The 15,981-nt window shown below is 38.2% G+C and overlaps 2 protein-coding genes and 1 non-coding gene across 7 annotated transcripts; 1 reads left to right on the top strand and 2 right to left on the bottom strand.

The window, feature by feature from the left end:
• Positions 1–606: 606 nt before the first annotated feature.
• rab24 (RAB24, member RAS oncogene family) lies at positions 607–9,357 on the bottom strand. 4 transcript variants are annotated; one of them, XM_026328916.2, is made up of 9 exons: positions 8,929–9,357; positions 8,265–8,452; positions 7,732–7,800; positions 6,855–6,933; positions 6,017–6,084; positions 5,434–5,533; positions 4,305–4,351; positions 3,438–3,497; positions 607–2,759 (listed from the first exon to the last, which is right to left on the bottom strand). In XM_026328916.2, exons 2-8 carry the CDS (start codon positions 8,379–8,381, stop codon positions 3,441–3,443), a joined length of 537 nt encoding a protein of 178 aa, XP_026184701.1. In that variant the 5' UTR covers positions 8,382–8,452; positions 8,929–9,357; the 3' UTR covers positions 607–2,759; positions 3,438–3,440. The 4 variants fall into 4 exon arrangements, with proteins under 4 accessions (XP_026184701.1, XP_026184702.1, XP_026184699.1 ...); XM_026328917.2 differs by having other exon boundaries at positions 607–2,756; XM_026328914.2 differs by having other exon boundaries at positions 4,301–4,351; positions 8,929–9,355.
• Positions 9,358–11,091: 1,734 nt separating this feature from the next.
• pgrmc1 (progesterone receptor membrane component 1) lies at positions 11,092–14,300 on the top strand. Of its 2 annotated transcripts, XM_026329196.1 has the most exons (4): positions 11,096–11,160; positions 11,248–11,431; positions 12,839–12,994; positions 13,336–14,300. In XM_026329196.1, exons 1-4 carry the CDS (start codon positions 11,137–11,139, stop codon positions 13,428–13,430), a joined length of 459 nt encoding a protein of 152 aa, XP_026184981.1. In that variant the 5' UTR covers positions 11,096–11,136; the 3' UTR covers positions 13,431–14,300. The 2 variants fall into 2 exon arrangements, with proteins under 2 accessions (XP_026184980.1, XP_026184981.1); XM_026329195.1 differs by having other exon boundaries at positions 11,092–11,431.
• Positions 14,301–15,781: 1,481 nt separating this feature from the next.
• trnal-caa (transfer RNA leucine (anticodon CAA)) lies at positions 15,782–15,891 on the bottom strand. Its single transcript has 2 exons — positions 15,854–15,891; positions 15,782–15,827 (listed from the first exon to the last, which is right to left on the bottom strand). It is a non-coding gene; the product is annotated as a tRNA-Leu (tRNA).
• Between the last annotated feature and the right edge of the window lie 90 nt (positions 15,892–15,981).

The raw sequence follows: 15,981 nt of genomic DNA, 5'->3' as shown, positions 1-15,981 counted from the left end.
GGTTAGATGGCTTGGCCAGAGATTCTCCAAAACAGCAGGTGTTGTGGGGGTTCCTGTTCTGCAGTGGTCAGTACCAAAGGAGGTCCAAGGAGCAACAACCACTGAAACGAAATCATTGTGGTGCATGCCCAAGGCTCATTGATGTGTGGGTCAGAACAGACAGTCCATCGCAGCTTGTTGTGTACACTGGTCACAACTTCCAGGATTTAAAAGATCTGCTGCTAATGTCTAATGGTGTTAAATACCAGAGGACATCTTCAGAGGTCTTGTAGAGGGAAAGACCTTTTTTGGTATGAGGTCTAGATGCTATTAGGCAGTTAGTTTGATTATTGTTGCTTTATATGTATTCTATTTGTTTCATTTTACTCCAGCTTTGCTGATTTTCAAGTGGAATTAATGTTTTATTTATATTACTGTTATATTATTTTTTTATCATTCAGAAGATACGATGGAGATGAGCTCCATGAGATCTGCAAGTGGAAAGCTGCTGAAACTATGGAACTGAACTGAATACCAAGTTTTTACTATGCCTCAAAAGGTATGTATTCATTAATGCTAAAATTTGGCTCGTATTACACATTGTGGGTCAGACTTAAGTCTGAAACATTTTTTTTCAGTAAGATTTTAATTTCAAAGAACACATTTTTATTTTACACCAGTTTCTCTTCAACAGCCTCAATAAAAACAGTGCATTAGCACATATAACACCAACACATCAAAGCAGCAGCATGGGGAAAAAGGAGATTGTGTCCCCATACGTCCGTCTGGCAGCACAACTTAAAAAGGCAATAAATTAGTGACATTAGTCTTAAATACAGCTGTAAATATTGTTCTGAGAGAAGACAGTTTGTGCCATATTTCAACATTCAACCACAAGGTTTTTTTTTTTCCTGTTTGTGAAATTGCAGATTTTTTCACAGCAGAGAGGAACTTTGACCATTGCCATTTCTGTAGATGTGGAGATTTCCTAAAACTTTTCTGAGCTCATCTTTGAAGAAAGATGACTGAAAGATACCTTGACAGTTGTATTTCTTTTTGTGCACTATGCATTTAAAATTACAAAATAGAAAATTTAGAGTTTTAAATGTAGAAAAGCAACTTTCCTTCAAAATGTCTTTCAGTCAGCTTAGATCCTGTAACCACCACCTTTAATTTAGCTTTTATTCCTTTTGACAGAAGCTTATGCAGCAAAATAAATATTTATTGTACTTGCTCTCAGCATGGTTGTATAATAAAGGCTGTTTAAAAATTACTCCCTCATTCACCACTCCCTATATGATACACTCAGCACTTTACTCTGTAGTGAGCACAAAGCATTGCATTGTGGGATTGTAAGAGGTTACTTTTTCAACCCAATGTGGAGGACACTGTAGTGCATAGATTTACACAAAACAGCAGACTGTAAATGTTGTGCACTATATAATAAATAGGCAGCCTGTTAGATTCAGTGAAAATTGCTCATGGGACAAAAATGTCTTCGAGCTCCCAGGGCTGCTTCCACAATGTGTGGCCCACTACACATTGACCGTTAGTGTTTCTCTCAATGGCCCCGTGAAATTTGGGATGAAATTAGTAAAATAAAAACTGATTTTCTGTTTCACAAAGTTTAAAAATAATTTAAACCAGGAATTTGATCTTGTTCGAATTGACCTTGGTTGCAGATGGAGGCATCTTGTCAACAGTTGATAGAGATTTTGTTTATACTGGAGGTCAAGAGGCAAAATGCTTTTGAGACAGCCAAGAATTTTTTCATTCCAGTACTATAAATGGCCATTGGGGCAATCAAGCAGCAAGGCGGTGTGGCAGCAACTTATCAGCTATCTTAATACATCCATAGCTGTCACATGGCAAAAGTTGTGGTAATGTCATTGTAAACACTAAAGAGCCAAAACTCTAGAAAGCTGATATTTGGAAACACACACGCATGGTCTTGCAATTTCTATGTGATATAAAGGCCCCTAAAAAGAGCATTTATATCCATTCATGTGTTCTATCAGACCTGCAAATGTTTCATGAGTTAACAAAACTGAATAAGGCTGAGAACATTTTGTTTTCCAACATTAACGCATATCCTTGGCTTCACTCCATTTGTGTAGGCTTCGTTGAAGATGTTCCGGCCTAACAGGCGGGTTTCCAAAACAAGGTTCATTGTGGCTGGAGGTAAACGAAACTGAACTGCTGTAAACAAACCATTCGCCATCCCGGAGCACAGTAAGTAGTACCGATCAACTTTTCTCAGCCAGTCCGGGATCAGTGGGGTTTCGCATTACTGTCAGCACAGATTCAACTTCCTCATCACCAAAGGTCGTCTTTTAACCAGAGCAGATCTTCTTTACTTCAATATTATGGTCCAGCCCAGCACTACAGAAAAGTCACCAACTGATATAAGAGTAAAATACAGGGCATAACTGGGTGAGGCGTGACTGTTAGTTTTTAAATCCCATCCACCCAGTAACAGTTGCAGCAGTAGCAGACCCACTTCAGTAAAGTCTTCCAGCCCTCAGTTGTTTATGGCACAAAAGAAATAAACATATCTAACAAGGTTTAAACAGTAGTGTGTCATTTCATTTTCTGTGATTTGGGATACCAGAACCAGCGCAGAGTTATCTGACACACATCAGCATATCCAGGTTTGACTCCAGCTGAAGGAAGGTGCCCATTTTCTCTTTTCCTTCCTGCGACTGAGAATCAGTTGTTATGGCAACAAGAGTAGAAGTACGAGTCTTTCTTCTGGCCCAAGTCGACACCTGTTTCCTCTGCTGAAACAGAGGAAGAGATTTTAAATCTGGTTTGAAGGAAGGCAGATCTTCTCATTAACCTCCAAAAACATAGTTCCCAGAATAGCTGCAATAATACTTCATAGTCCTGCTCTGACCTAAGTCTGCTCTGATTACGTGGTCAGAAATGTTTCTATTGCATTTGAATGGGGCTTCCTCCACATCTGTCCCCTCTTATATGTGGTGTTCCCCATGGGTCCAGTTTAGTACCACTCTTTATTTATATAGCGATAGTAATTGATGGCTGCAGCGAGCAGGGTTGCAGCGGACATGGCTTTGGTTCAAATGATGTGGCTGCCAGTTTGTTGAAACATTATCTGAAACACACACCCCTAATATTTCTGATCTGAGGAAGGACTGTATTTCACTTCTATCTATGACTAAAGGCTCTTCACTCTGCCTTTCAGTGTAGACAAAATGCTATAGGAACTTGGTTTTAAGCCTACTCTGGCCTTTAGTGAAAATTGGCAAATGAATGAAGTTTTTATTTACGAGCTTCATGTTGTCCTCACTGGCAATGATGTGCAGTGGCATTAGAAATGTGAAGCAGCATCCTCCTAATCTACACCCTAAACCATTAACACACAACTCTAAATCCCCTTTTAGACGACAAAGATCACTGATGCAAACAAACAGGGTGTATGTGTATAAAACACTCACCTGTCATGTACTGCAAGGCAGTGTTGTTGTAATCCTCAGCAACTTTCTGGAACAACTCATCTGGTGAGTAGAGAAGAAATGATGCATGTTAGTTTCCAACAGTTTGTTTATTCAGATTCCAAACACCTGATTTACAATAAATCCAGGCTGGACACAATAACTGGTGTCCAACAAGCAGTCTGTTTGAAAATAAAGCCTCAAAAACATGCCTCCATTAAGCTGGTTGAACTCTGATGCTTGTCCTTGTTGCCAGTACACTAAATATTTCTAGCTTTGGACTGATTGCTGATTTATTAATAATTGATTAATCTACAAAATAATTGGCACTGAAGTTCATTTTCTCTCCTCAGAATAGGACATTTATTACCTTTGCTTTCTTCAAATTGTTTCTATCTACTAATGACAGTACATCGTGGGCTTTGTGGAAAAACACTTGAGAAATCTTACATTTTCCTTTCTTCTACTTCAGCTCTATGGTCAAGGTCTTTTGTGTCTCAATTTTGACCTATGTCTCAACATTATTTTGCACTTTCCTTTTCACAATAATTCAATGGTTACAAAAATTCTACAAAGACCAACTTTAGTACTGGCTTCCTGTTGTTGAAATCTTCACAAGAATCTATTTTAATTCATTTTCATACTTTCGTGTATATGTATAACTCCACTGAGACATATGTCCATAAGTGTAGAGAATTACTTTTTGCAAATCGTATTACCTTAAAAAACTAACTCTTATCTACTAAGTTTTTTCAATATTACAATTCTGAGCGAAATTCACTTCCTCAAATGACAGACCATGAATAAATACAGCTGTGATCAGAGCCAACAACCCACGTTAAATGTAGACTGAAATTGTGACTCACCCACATTATTTCCTGTTTTACTGGAGGTCTCAAAATGTTGTGCACCAATCTCTGTGAAAGGTAAAATGTTAGTCAGACCAAAGAACAAACTAAAATAAGACAAAAGTTTTGTCTTAAGTACCATTTCCTAATTATTACAGGATGATAAGGGACAGTGAGTTATTCATTTCATTTATGTCGTTATGTATTGCAATTTAATTATTTCCCAATTTCAGAAGTCTCTATTACATTGTTCTCTTTCTTTCAGTATAAAGGATTAACTAAATTTCTGCTGTAAATCCCTTTGTCTGAATATTGTAAAGCACAAAGGTGCAATGCATAAAATGCAAAAGATTTAGCGGCTTCTAGTAGTGAGATTGTAGAATGCAACCTTCTAAACAGACGCATTTCCAGGTGCAAGGGAGGGTACGGTGGGTCTCACTTTCACAACAAACTGCGATTCCCTGTCTAGAGCCAGTGTTTGTTTTGTCCATTCTGGGCTACTGTAGAAACATGGCGGTGCAACATGGCCTCCTCCATGAAAGGAGACCCGCTCACTATGTAGATTTAAAAGGCTCATTCTAAGATTAATAAAATGCCACGATTGGTATTTACACAGTAATGACAACATATTTATGAATACTATATTCCATTTCTGCTAATACATCACTCTAAATTTTACACAATGAACCCTTAAACCCTAAACTGGTCTCTACAAAGTGTGTCCCATGCACACATGCACTCAGCTTAGAGAGCAAGTTTTAGCTGACATTTTCAACTGCAGATATGCCGCCTTCATCAGACACTGTCACAGATGGTCGTGTAGCATAAGGCAGAAAACCAACTGTCCCACACCAAAAGGCCACAGGGAAAGTGTATGTGACCATCTTCCAACTCATGCACACCACAAATTGTGATGCTTCTGAGGACGGTGTTACAACAGCAGCTCAGATTAAACAAATCTTTACTCTCGCTTGTCAGGAAGAAATTGATGGGAAAAAAAACAAAAAACTCTAAACTGATTTGCTGATTTGGTAACAGGTAATTTTTTATGCATATCCACAGTTCCATATGTAAATACTGTATAATAGGCAGCAGAACCAGTAAAATGATCAGTAAAGAAAGCAGGTTTGTAATGGTGAAACTTCAGTTACCTTCAGCAAAGTCCTGAGCATCATAGTAGTCAATTTGGCGCAAGCTCCGGTCTCCTTCTATCAAGTCATTTTTAGTGCCACACAGGTAGATCTTACAGTGCTGAATTACACAGTGCAGATGGGGAAAAAAAAAAAAAAAAACTTTACTAGGGACAGTACACAAGTCCAATAACCAACTTTGACTTTTTATATTTAATTTTTGAATTTCAAGTAGCTGACATTCAAGTACGAATGTGTGCAATTCTGACCATTGAACATCAATACCAAATGCCTTATCAGATTTAGAATTTTGTTACTCTTTTAGCAGATATTTAAAACAAAAGTTTTATTTTGGTATTGCTATCAAACCTAGATATCTAATCAGCACCCAAATGTCAGATCCCAACCCCCTGTCAATATGTACATGACAGCTGTGGCTGTGGACAACACAACACACTAATTATTACACACCTTCACTGCTCCTGCATGTTTTTTCTATAGTTTCATGAACTATATTATAATAATGCTAGCAAGCTGTCCTGGAGCTATTAATTTTTCATATAAACTCCAAATTTTATATGGCACTTTAAAAAGGTTCTTTTACCTCCTCATAGTTCTGCAGCTCTTTTACCCAGAACCGAGCTCGCTGGAAGCTGCTGTTGTCAGTCAGATCTAAAAGTTCAAATTGCCAAAAACAACCATGAAATAAAAATCTACCGAAAGAAGGCAAACTTAAAGAAAAAATGGTGAGCAGACTCAAAAGGAGATGTTGAATAAAACAAGTCAGCAGTGTGAGTAATTCAGTGGGAAATACCATCAGCTGTTGTCTAAGAGACAAAATTCCCCAATGTGGAACAATGAAAAAAATGCAGAAAACGTGCACAATGGCAAGTCTTAATCTTAAAAAGCTATAGACACCCATGAGCACAATCATCACAATTTTTATAGATATTATTTCTGGATTATTAGATTCATTCTGAGCTGTCTTTGTACAAATTTTCAGAAAAACATTTTTAATCAGCATAAATGAAGTCTGTGAATTAATGTAGATTTCATTTAAAAAAACAAGGTTGTATAAGCGGTAAATTGGCCTGGAGCTTTACACAGCATCATGTGTGATCAGGCTGCATTATGCTTTAATTATATTCCCCATAGTAACTGTGTTTACTTTCGTTCATTGACTTTGTGATAGAGACCGATTATGGGAAGGTTTGCTTTGTCTCATTTCTGAATAGGAGACCTCTGCTGTGCACAAACAGCCAAAGTGATTGCGCTTACATCTTTCATTGAACGCGATAGGGAGCTGTGATAGCAGTGGAGAGACAGGTTTCTAGTGGAGACTGCTTTGCTCCGTGTGCTTTACTGATAAGGGGCAGAAAACTGAGCTGTTCATCAACTTGCTTCACTTTGTATTCAGTCACAATACAACAGTGTAAATTTACCATAGCAGACTATGGCTGCACGGGCTCCTCTGTAGTAGATTCTGCTCATGGCTTCATAGCGTTCTGATCCAGCTGTGTCCTGAGTGAGAAAGAAGGGAAGAGTGGGACAGATGTAAGAAAGATTGAGATCCATCTAAATGTAGACAGAGGAGAAAGTCTCTCCACTGCTTCCAGTTTAACAGCTCCAATGTTGTATTGTGTATTTGTACTCAACACACAAATGTAGTCACATTTGCCCTTGTAATCTCAGATCTGATGTCACAGTACAGTGGGACACAATCAACATTCCTACAAGCCCCATGCAGGATTTAAATAATGTGTAATCCCCAGTGAGAAAACCAATTTCCACTCAACCTAATCACCCAAAACAGTGATTTAGAAAATTCTGAACTGCTTTTTTTCCTGACACATTTCTCTTTTCCCCATGTGTAATTAAAGTAAAGGTTAAAGGCACAGGAACACACATAAGAGACTCACCACTGCAAGTAAATCATTATGAAAGAGAACTACCAATAATTAATTAATAATTAATTTTTTTCTTGGTCCAAACCACAGTTCCTCCGGATATGGTCAACTGTGTCATGTCAGCAGGATTACTGGAGTTCTCAGTTTATACAAATGATCGGAGAGTATTAGTATTTACAATAGTTGCACTGTTATTCACATGATATTGTACACTGACATGAGTAATTCATGGGAATGCAACCTCTTCAGTTCACTTCTGTAAACTTTAAAACAGATTTGGGATCATTTCTATATATTGTAAGTTCAGAGTATAACCACACATAGGGAGAAAGTGCTGTCCTGCCCTCCCACCCCCCACCCAAAAAAACATTTAACATACTGCCATCAATTCATTAAAATGATTCATACTTACCCATATTCCCAGTGTAATCACTTTCTCTCCCACCTGGATTGGTTTGGCAACAAAAGCAGCACCAATGGTCTGTCGGGAAGAGAGAACATGTGCATCATTAGACTCTCATGGATGGAAAAGTTAAGTCCCTGAAGACTGTGGGTACTCTCAGTCTGAACTTTTAGACCACAATCTAAATGGGCACTAATGGGAGCTTAGAAAAACAGCAGGATTAGATTTATACTTCTGTGCTGAAATGAGTCCATATTGTAAGCGTTATGTGCTCACCATGTTGTCCCACAGTAACACAGAGCTTCTGCTCAAATCCTGCAGTTTGTTTTTAATAAATATTTTCGGTGCAGTTGTCTATGAATCATCTGTTAGTTTACAGAGTTGCCAAAAAAAAAGGAGAAGCAAATTTATTGAAACATCACGTCGTTTTTTTTGGTTGATGATTACAGATTTGTCCCAAGGGGCTAAATATAAAAAGGATGCCTTTCATCCAGGCAGCATTGGGTCGTTGTGGAAATTACAGCAGAGCAGCTGACACTCACGTTCTGGTACGGGCCGACCAAGAAGCGATGATGAACATATCTCTCCACCAGACTGGTCTTCCCAACACTCTCCTTTCCCAGCATCACCACTTTGGCATCCACACGCATCGCACTCATAATAACAGAGTTTGGGATGAAACCACAGCACAGCAAACAGGAGTGTGGGGTGGTGGACTACTCAGTGGGCTCTGTTATGAAAAGGGAGGACAAAACAGCTAAGAGACAGTAATAACAAAACCATAAACACAATTTATTAAGAAAATAAAAGATGGAAATAATGACTTTTTTTTTAGAATTATTATATTATAAAAACTCATATGTTGTAAAACAGAACTGCTCATTTTTATATGACAAGTCTGTTTCTAAATTTACCAATTAATCTTTTAGTCTATACAGTGTAATTAAACAGTGACAAAAATATCCATCACTTTCGATTTCCACTAAATGTAATTATCTCCCTTCAGACTTTAACCATGTCGCTCCTAAACAGTTTCAGGTGCAGAGATCATGCTGCAGATCAACTAATCCATCAGTTACTTCAGGACAAACGTGGCATGGCCAAAACAAAAACCAAAAACACCAGCCCTCCGTCCCTGGAGATCAGGGGTAGTGAGCTAACCTAACAGGCTAACTTCAGCTCCACACAGAAACACTGAAGACCCACCTGGTGGTTAGCTTGATTCAACAAATCGGTTTGCCTTCAAAACATCCGATCTTCTCCGAGCTGGAGCCAAACCGGGGCTGTCGCCTACTAAACCTGTTTTAAAGTTAAGACGGCTACGGACAAATCGCTTGTCATGTCTCCCCAGCCTCGCCAAGCCGGCTGCTGTCTGTGCACGGAGCAGCTAGCTGCGTTAACGCTGCGGTCACTGTTGCGCAATGACCGAAACCACCACGAAGGCGTCGGTCAGATGATGCTACAGACCCAGACCGTAAACAGCCCTCATCTTTTGTGGTTTACAGGAGCTCGGTTGTCAAAGAAAGAAAAATCCAGCTAACTTCACTCACGGGAATCGACTTGCTGGAGGAAGAGTCGTTTCTGAAAGGGTTAATTTCCAGCTGAGCTTTGTTTGTTTGGGTGGGAACTAAAGAGGCGTCAGGTGTGGTTTCTCGAAGAAGGAAGTGCCCGAATTGCATGAAACAACTACCGGATGTTGAGGAACGGAAACATGGGCTGGATTAGCAGGCTGTAGCTCACAGCGGGCAATAATATAATCACTAATTTAGTACAAAACAGTATCGTATCGACTATAATGACCTTCACATGCTTAATCCTCAAATCCTGCTACTGTAGAGACTCTACTTTTAAGACCATAGCTGCTTTAGTTTACCCCATTTCCTGAAAGTTTTTTTTTTTTTAGCAAACGTCTTCTTCTTATAGCTGACCCAAATTTTCTTTAACATTAGATTGACTGTGTTGTGAATAAAATGTCAGAAAGTCAGTTAATAACAGTCAAACATATAAAATGTTTTTATAACAGAAATCTGAGAAACTTAACTATTTACTACTGAGGAACTGGTAACAGTCATTTCTCTGCATATAAAAACACAAACACATGCAGTTCAATGTGGTGGTAAACAGCATCATTTAGCATTTGGCATCACAGCACCACACACCGGTCGAGTGTATGCAAGCACAAAAACACAATATGTGGGTAAATTAGCAACTACTATGATTTTATGAACAGCTGCTGCATGGTGCAGATCCTGTTGTGGTCCATTCTCTGACATATGAAACAGCCTCAACAAAAACCGCACTTCCAGCTTAATGACGACAGCATATCACGCAGCTGCTTCTGCATTGGTCTGCACTGTACCCTGGTGTTCCTAATAAACTGGCAACCGAGTCAATGTTGAAAATCATTAAATTGATAAGCAATTCGCTGATTTAGCTGCACTCTTGCCAGGTGCAACTGTAACTGAGATGCACTTTATTATTTTAGTATAAGAGGAGATGAAATAGCAATAGGGTGTAGCATTATAAAGCACTGCAATTCTTCTTCTTCATTAACAAATGAAAGAAGACTCAGTTGTATGTTTGCAATAGACATAAGAGCAGCTGCATGTACTTTTTATGATGGAATTACATTGACTATGCAGTTACACAGAGAATTTATTGACACATTTATGGACAGTAAATCCAGTTATTGGACAAACCCTTAATAGCTGGAAATCTGTTCTTTCATAGATGGATACTTTTTTTTTAAGAATATAACCAGGTTCAGGTGAGAAAGTGAGGTCAAAATGACACTACCTGAGCACATTGCTCATAGCAACCAAATATTCAATTTGAACAATGTTATAAATCAATATGGATTAATTCATACTGATTATTAAGTTATAGATTCTGTAATTGGGTGTTAAGATTGCTATTTGTTTGACAGCACAAAGAAAGAGAGTAATGGAGACAAGGGGAGAGAGCAGGGTTTAGTCAGCAGCAAGACCCCTGGGGGAGAGCATGAAGCCCTGTATAAATGCCACATTCACCTTGGGGTCTGAGCACCCTAGAAGTCTGATCCTATTATCGCCCCTGGCTGGAAATCTCGTGAAGATCAACCACCACTCACAGCCTTAACTGCAGTGACTTGTATATAAATGTAGTGAATACATGACGTCAAGCCACTGACAAAGGGATTTCATTATATACTTCTTCTTTAGTGTACAGCTTTATAGTTATTCATTTAACGTTAAAGGTGCAACTCCAAAACAAACGTCCGTTCGCATGGGAAGAAGTTATCAGAATCTGATTGGTCGAAATCGTTCACCCCTTCCAGTGAGGCTGCAGCTGTGATTGGTTCAGGATTCGTGACATCTACCGGTTCCACCCAACACACGCACGAAGAGGGAAAGAGAGAGAGAGACCGTCGTCAACATGGCTGAGTCCGAGGGAAGCGAGGTAACTTCTGGCGGAATTTTTCAGGAGATCTTCACCTCCCCGCTGAACTTGACCCTGCTCAGCCTCTGCTTGTTCCTCCTGTATAAGATCTTCCGGGGGGACAAAGCGCCAGAGCTCGATGAGGTGGAAAAACCGCTGCCCAAACTGAAGAAGAGGGATTTTACCATGGCAGAGTTGAAGCCCTACGATGGAGTGCAGAATCCGAGGATCCTCATGGCTGTCAACGGAAAAGTCTTCGACGTGACCAGGGGAAAGAAGTTTTACGGCCCAGGTAACGCTACCGGACCTGTTTATATTAATTAGGGTGTTACGACATTTTTAGTCACCTTTCCTGTATTACCAACGTAACGTGGGCAACGGCTGCTAAACTTTCAGTGTCTGGTTTAGTGTAAAATTGTATTGTCTGGTAGCAATTAACTTACAACATTACCAAATATATGTTAAATCGTTGCTTGCTGTATTTTTGAGTTGGCTTTTCCAAGTTGGAGCCACACCTCCTGTAGTTTGCTAGCGAGGCTCGCGTTTCACAACAGAGAAGCTGCTGTAGCCTTGAGACCGGAGATCGTCTATGAAGCAGTGGAGTTAGTTAGATACACTACACTACCGTCGCCAACATGTTTGAAAAGTGCAATGGATAAGTAGATACATAAACGCTTCTTCTTGAAGTCTGTGATTATATCCAAAAATCACTCACTACTTACTAAAAAATAAAATAAAATAAAAATAAAAGTCCGCTAAAGCAAGTCACAAAACAGGACTCTCATGGAGTTTCTCAACCCTGTTTGATTTTTGAGACCTTAATTTAATTTCTAATTTTCAATTTAATTTCTGAGATCTTTTTGGCATAAGGGTGGGTCCAAATACCACAATACCCATATGCCTCGATACTTGTTGCTATGGAGAAAAACTCAGCCAGGGTGCAGATATGAACTATCAAAATACTTCACTGTTGCAGTGTTATCAAAATCTGTTTTGAATTTCTTTAAAAATGGCACTTAAAAGTGATCAGATTAAAGCTGTAAATTGTTGTTTTGGTTGTCTCAGCACCAGACAGCATTGTTACGTCTTCTCCACTGTGTCTACTTCTCCTGTCACGCTTCATTTCTGTCTCCTGGAAAGAGGCACAGAGTTAGAGCTCCCAGTTTTTTTTATCTTATCTCAGATTTGACCTATGTTGTGTGTAACCTCTGACCAACATCCACAGAGCCCAGTGCCATATAAAGTTTTTTTTCCGTGCAGTGAAATCCTCCTTTGGCTGGATTCATTTCAGGAGTTTAGCTCATTCAAAATGTCCACAGGCAGTGGGTTAGATGCCTTGTTCAAGGACACTTTGATAGCACTCATGGCTGCTGCATCCTGTGACATTATTTTACGGATGGGGGGGATATTGGTATGGTAAATATTTAAAAATAAAGAATTGTATTACAAAGAAAAAGTAAACGTTTTGAACAAGTTTACCTTATTTTGTAGAAGAACTGGCTAGTAATAAAACAGAAGGGAAGAAATGATATTCAGTCAATAATATAAGGAATTTTGAATTACATACCCAAAATAGTCACTCTTACATTTTTTACAATGATCAGTTTTTAGTTAGCCCTTGTGTACCTTCTATTATTGTTGCTGCTGTTGTCCATTCATCTCACCGTTTGCTCTGTGTGTGTGTTTTTCCGTCCTCCAGAGGGGCCATACGGAGTGTTTGCAGGCAGAGATGCATCCAGAGGCCTGGCTACATTCTGCCTGGAGAAGGACGCCCTGAAAGACGAACACGATGACCTGTCGGACCTGAACAGCATGCAGCAAGAGAGCCTCTCTGAGTGGGAGACTCAGTTCACCTGTGAGTAGATAGCTGTAGTAAATGCTGACTTTATGACCACTGTGGTAGGACATCACTACTGCAGTAATGAGGTACTGCTAGCAGTAATGTTATGTAGTAAAATCATACTTGTGTTTTATCAAGCGTCACGTCACATCACTCTCCATGATCTGTGATGTCACGTCATGTCACGTCAGGTTACATGAATACATTTCAGAGGGCTGGATAACACAATGAAAAGACCTTGGCTGTTTCTGCTGAATGTAGCCAATTTCTGTGGCATTGAACCTTTGACTGAGAATGCATTGTTCTTCAGTAGATTTGCTCATTTCTTCTTTTTTTTTTTTTTGCTGTCATTACAGTTAAGTATGACTACGTTGGCAAGCTTCTTAAACCAGGAGAGGACCCCACAGAGTACACAGATGACGAAGAAGGAAAAGACAAAAAGACGGATTAGAAAATGAAAAATGACCAGGAGGGGGAAAATTATAGATGCCTTAATGTTTGTAATTTGATGGCAGTTGCCTGCTGTTAGGGCCCTTCACAAAAACCTCCTCCACTTTCTGTATGCATTCTAGTATTTTTGGATAATCACAACCCTGGATTTAATTTAAATCCAATTATTTCCATCATTGTCATGTGAAGGTTAGATGGCATTAATACGTTCTGATGAAGAGCTGTGTAGTGCTGTTAAAGTTTAGATTACTTTCCATAAACCCAAAAATGTATCCTTAAATTAGGGAGAATCAATTTTTTATGAAGATGGTAGCTTGAGGCTAGCTGCTCATCTAAGAAGGACATCAGCATTTTTCAACTTACATCAATAACAGCCTACCAGATCAGTTTGATGTAATCCATGATTCACAGCTCCAATTTATACTTTTGTTCATATTGATGCTTTTTTTTATTGCAGGTTGTATACATTCCTGTTATGGTTTAGCTCAACCAGCTTTGAGATTCATTATCTCAGGAAGTAGCTTAATTTGAAGGTATAGCTAGCTACAGTATGTTTATAAAAATATGATCTAAAACATATCTCAATGTGGAAAGGTGCTAGGAAAGCTAATGTCACCCAGAATGACTGAACAGCATGGCTGCGGTGCAGAGGTCATTCCTTTTACAGCGTATTGATCGAGCCTCACCCTTCTAACCAATCAGAGAATACCAAAGTCAAGGGTGGGAAGTTCCAGCAGTCAATCAATAACCACATTTCTGATAAAACAACTACATTTCTTCAAACTGTTAAATGCAAAAAAATAAAATATGAAGTCATAAATGAAATGCACCACTGGTTTTAACATTAACCATTGTAGTTCATTTGATGGTGCAGAGGAATGTTAAAAATGGCAAAGTACAAAGAAATGGCTTCACTTAAAACACTGCAGTGCCCAAGCTGCTACCAGTTAACTGCTGTTTTGTGTTAAGTCACATTTGCAAGATCACTATATTATTCATCTAATGGTTTGTTTATATTCCTGTTGACACTAAATTACTGATAGTCAAGAATCAAACATTCCTGTTTTTGCAGTAAAATCTTTTTCCTGCTGGGGAAAAGGATGTTTTTCATTTTGTCAGTTCAACACACTAATCATATTTTGCAGGGTCCTGACAGGAACTGATGACCACATTAACCAGGTTTGCTGGGTTTTTTGTTTGTTTGGTTTTTTTTTTTCATTAAAAAAAAAAAAGAACAGGAAAGTAATGAATAAACCATGGTTCTTCCTGAATCTGAAGTATTTTTCTCCACTGAAGACTAGAATAGGTGATAGTTTCTGGTGACAACTAGATTATAGTTAGAATTCTAGGTTGTAAAAAATTGTCTGCGAGCTTTTTTTTCCACAAATGTGAGTGCATTCCTGCAGAAACTTTATTTGCAAGGAAGGTTCGTTTTACCATTCATTTTTTATCCTGAAGGAAAATTAAAGATATTAGTATTTTTCTGACTAGAAAAATTTACTGTTAAATAATCTGTTAAATATTTTTCTTTCTCACCATCATCTTTGTTAACATTGGAGAAATTGACATTTCCATAAAAAATTCAATTTGTCAGACTGCATATCTATACATAAGCTAAATGTTATAATACTGTTGTACTGTTATAATCTTGAATTACATTTTGATTTAATAAAAAAAAAATATATGAAATGAAGATAAAGGCTGTTTATTTCAAGATCTTCATAGGATTTTGAACTATAATATGAAACATATGAAAATAAATGACATTATACATATATATTCTTTTTGATTAACATAAAATTGGCACAGATTTTGGCAACAAAGAAACTAAACTTTTTTGATCCATCCATGAAGTGCAATTCATTATTCATGTGTTGAAAGGACATTGGGTAATGTCTTTTTTATATTTTCTTTGACTGACTTGATATTGTGCAAATGGTTATATATACACAACTTGATTAAAATTAAAACTTGAAACAGTTTTAAAGAAATAGTGTACCTTAGAAGTAGTGTCGTAATAATTAATACAATTAATACAATACAATTTGTGTAGAAAACCGTAAAACGGATTATAAAGTTGTAATCCTTTCATACTTTTTAAGTATACGTTTCCATTTGTAGGCCCTTTGTGTTACGTTATTCCAAAAAGCAAGTGTTCACGGAAATTAAACATTTCTATAGCATAATATTTTATATTGTAAAACGTCAGGAAATGAGAAGCAGTAGGCCTACATAAGTGAATTTTGATAAAATACGTAGTTACTTCGTTTTTACTTTTCTGGTACTTGCATTATCACTAATTAGTTGTTTTGCATTGGTTTTGTGACAATTACGATTTTTTAAAAAAGGATGTGTCAGAAGTGGGATTCGAACCCACGCCTCCATTCGGAGACCAGAAGTCCCGTCTCTACGGAAGGTTTCATCCTTGAGTCTGGCGCCTTAGACCACTCGGCCATCCTGACACGGTTCTCCTAATGTGTAATGTTTACACTTTTATACAAAATAATTGTGTATGGTGATTAGGTAGTGGTGTATTTTGTATGTGTAGACGA

This window comes from Mastacembelus armatus, chromosome 14 (genome assembly GCF_900324485.2).
Source record: "Mastacembelus armatus chromosome 14, fMasArm1.2, whole genome shotgun sequence".
In the NCBI taxonomy this organism is placed as follows: domain Eukaryota; kingdom Metazoa; phylum Chordata; class Actinopteri; order Synbranchiformes; family Mastacembelidae; genus Mastacembelus; species Mastacembelus armatus.
Note: the sequence above shows the minus strand (reverse complement) of the source record. Positions and strands in the feature narration are given on the sequence as shown.

Excerpts from the sequence above, each read along its gene's own strand:
- rab24 (XM_026328914.2), bottom strand. The coding sequence starts at position 8,381 with ATGAGTGCGATGCGTGTGGATGCCAAAGTGGTGATGCTGGGAAAGGAG. Across the intron at positions 5,534-6,016 it reads AGCTGCAGAACTATGAGGAG|CACTGTAAGATCTACCTGTG; the intron begins GTAAAAGAACCT and ends TGTGTAATTCAG. Across the intron at positions 4,352-5,433 it reads TGCTCAGGACTTTGCTGAAG|AGATTGGTGCACAACATTTT; the intron begins GTAACTGAAGTT and ends TACCTTTCACAG.
- pgrmc1 (XM_026329195.1), top strand. The coding sequence starts at position 11,137 with ATGGCTGAGTCCGAGGGAAGCGAGGTAACTTCTGGCGGAATTTTTCAG. Across the intron at positions 11,432-12,838 it reads AAAGAAGTTTTACGGCCCAG|AGGGGCCATACGGAGTGTTT; the intron begins GTAACGCTACCG and ends TCCGTCCTCCAG. Across the intron at positions 12,995-13,335 it reads GTGGGAGACTCAGTTCACCT|TTAAGTATGACTACGTTGGC; the intron begins GTGAGTAGATAG and ends CTGTCATTACAG.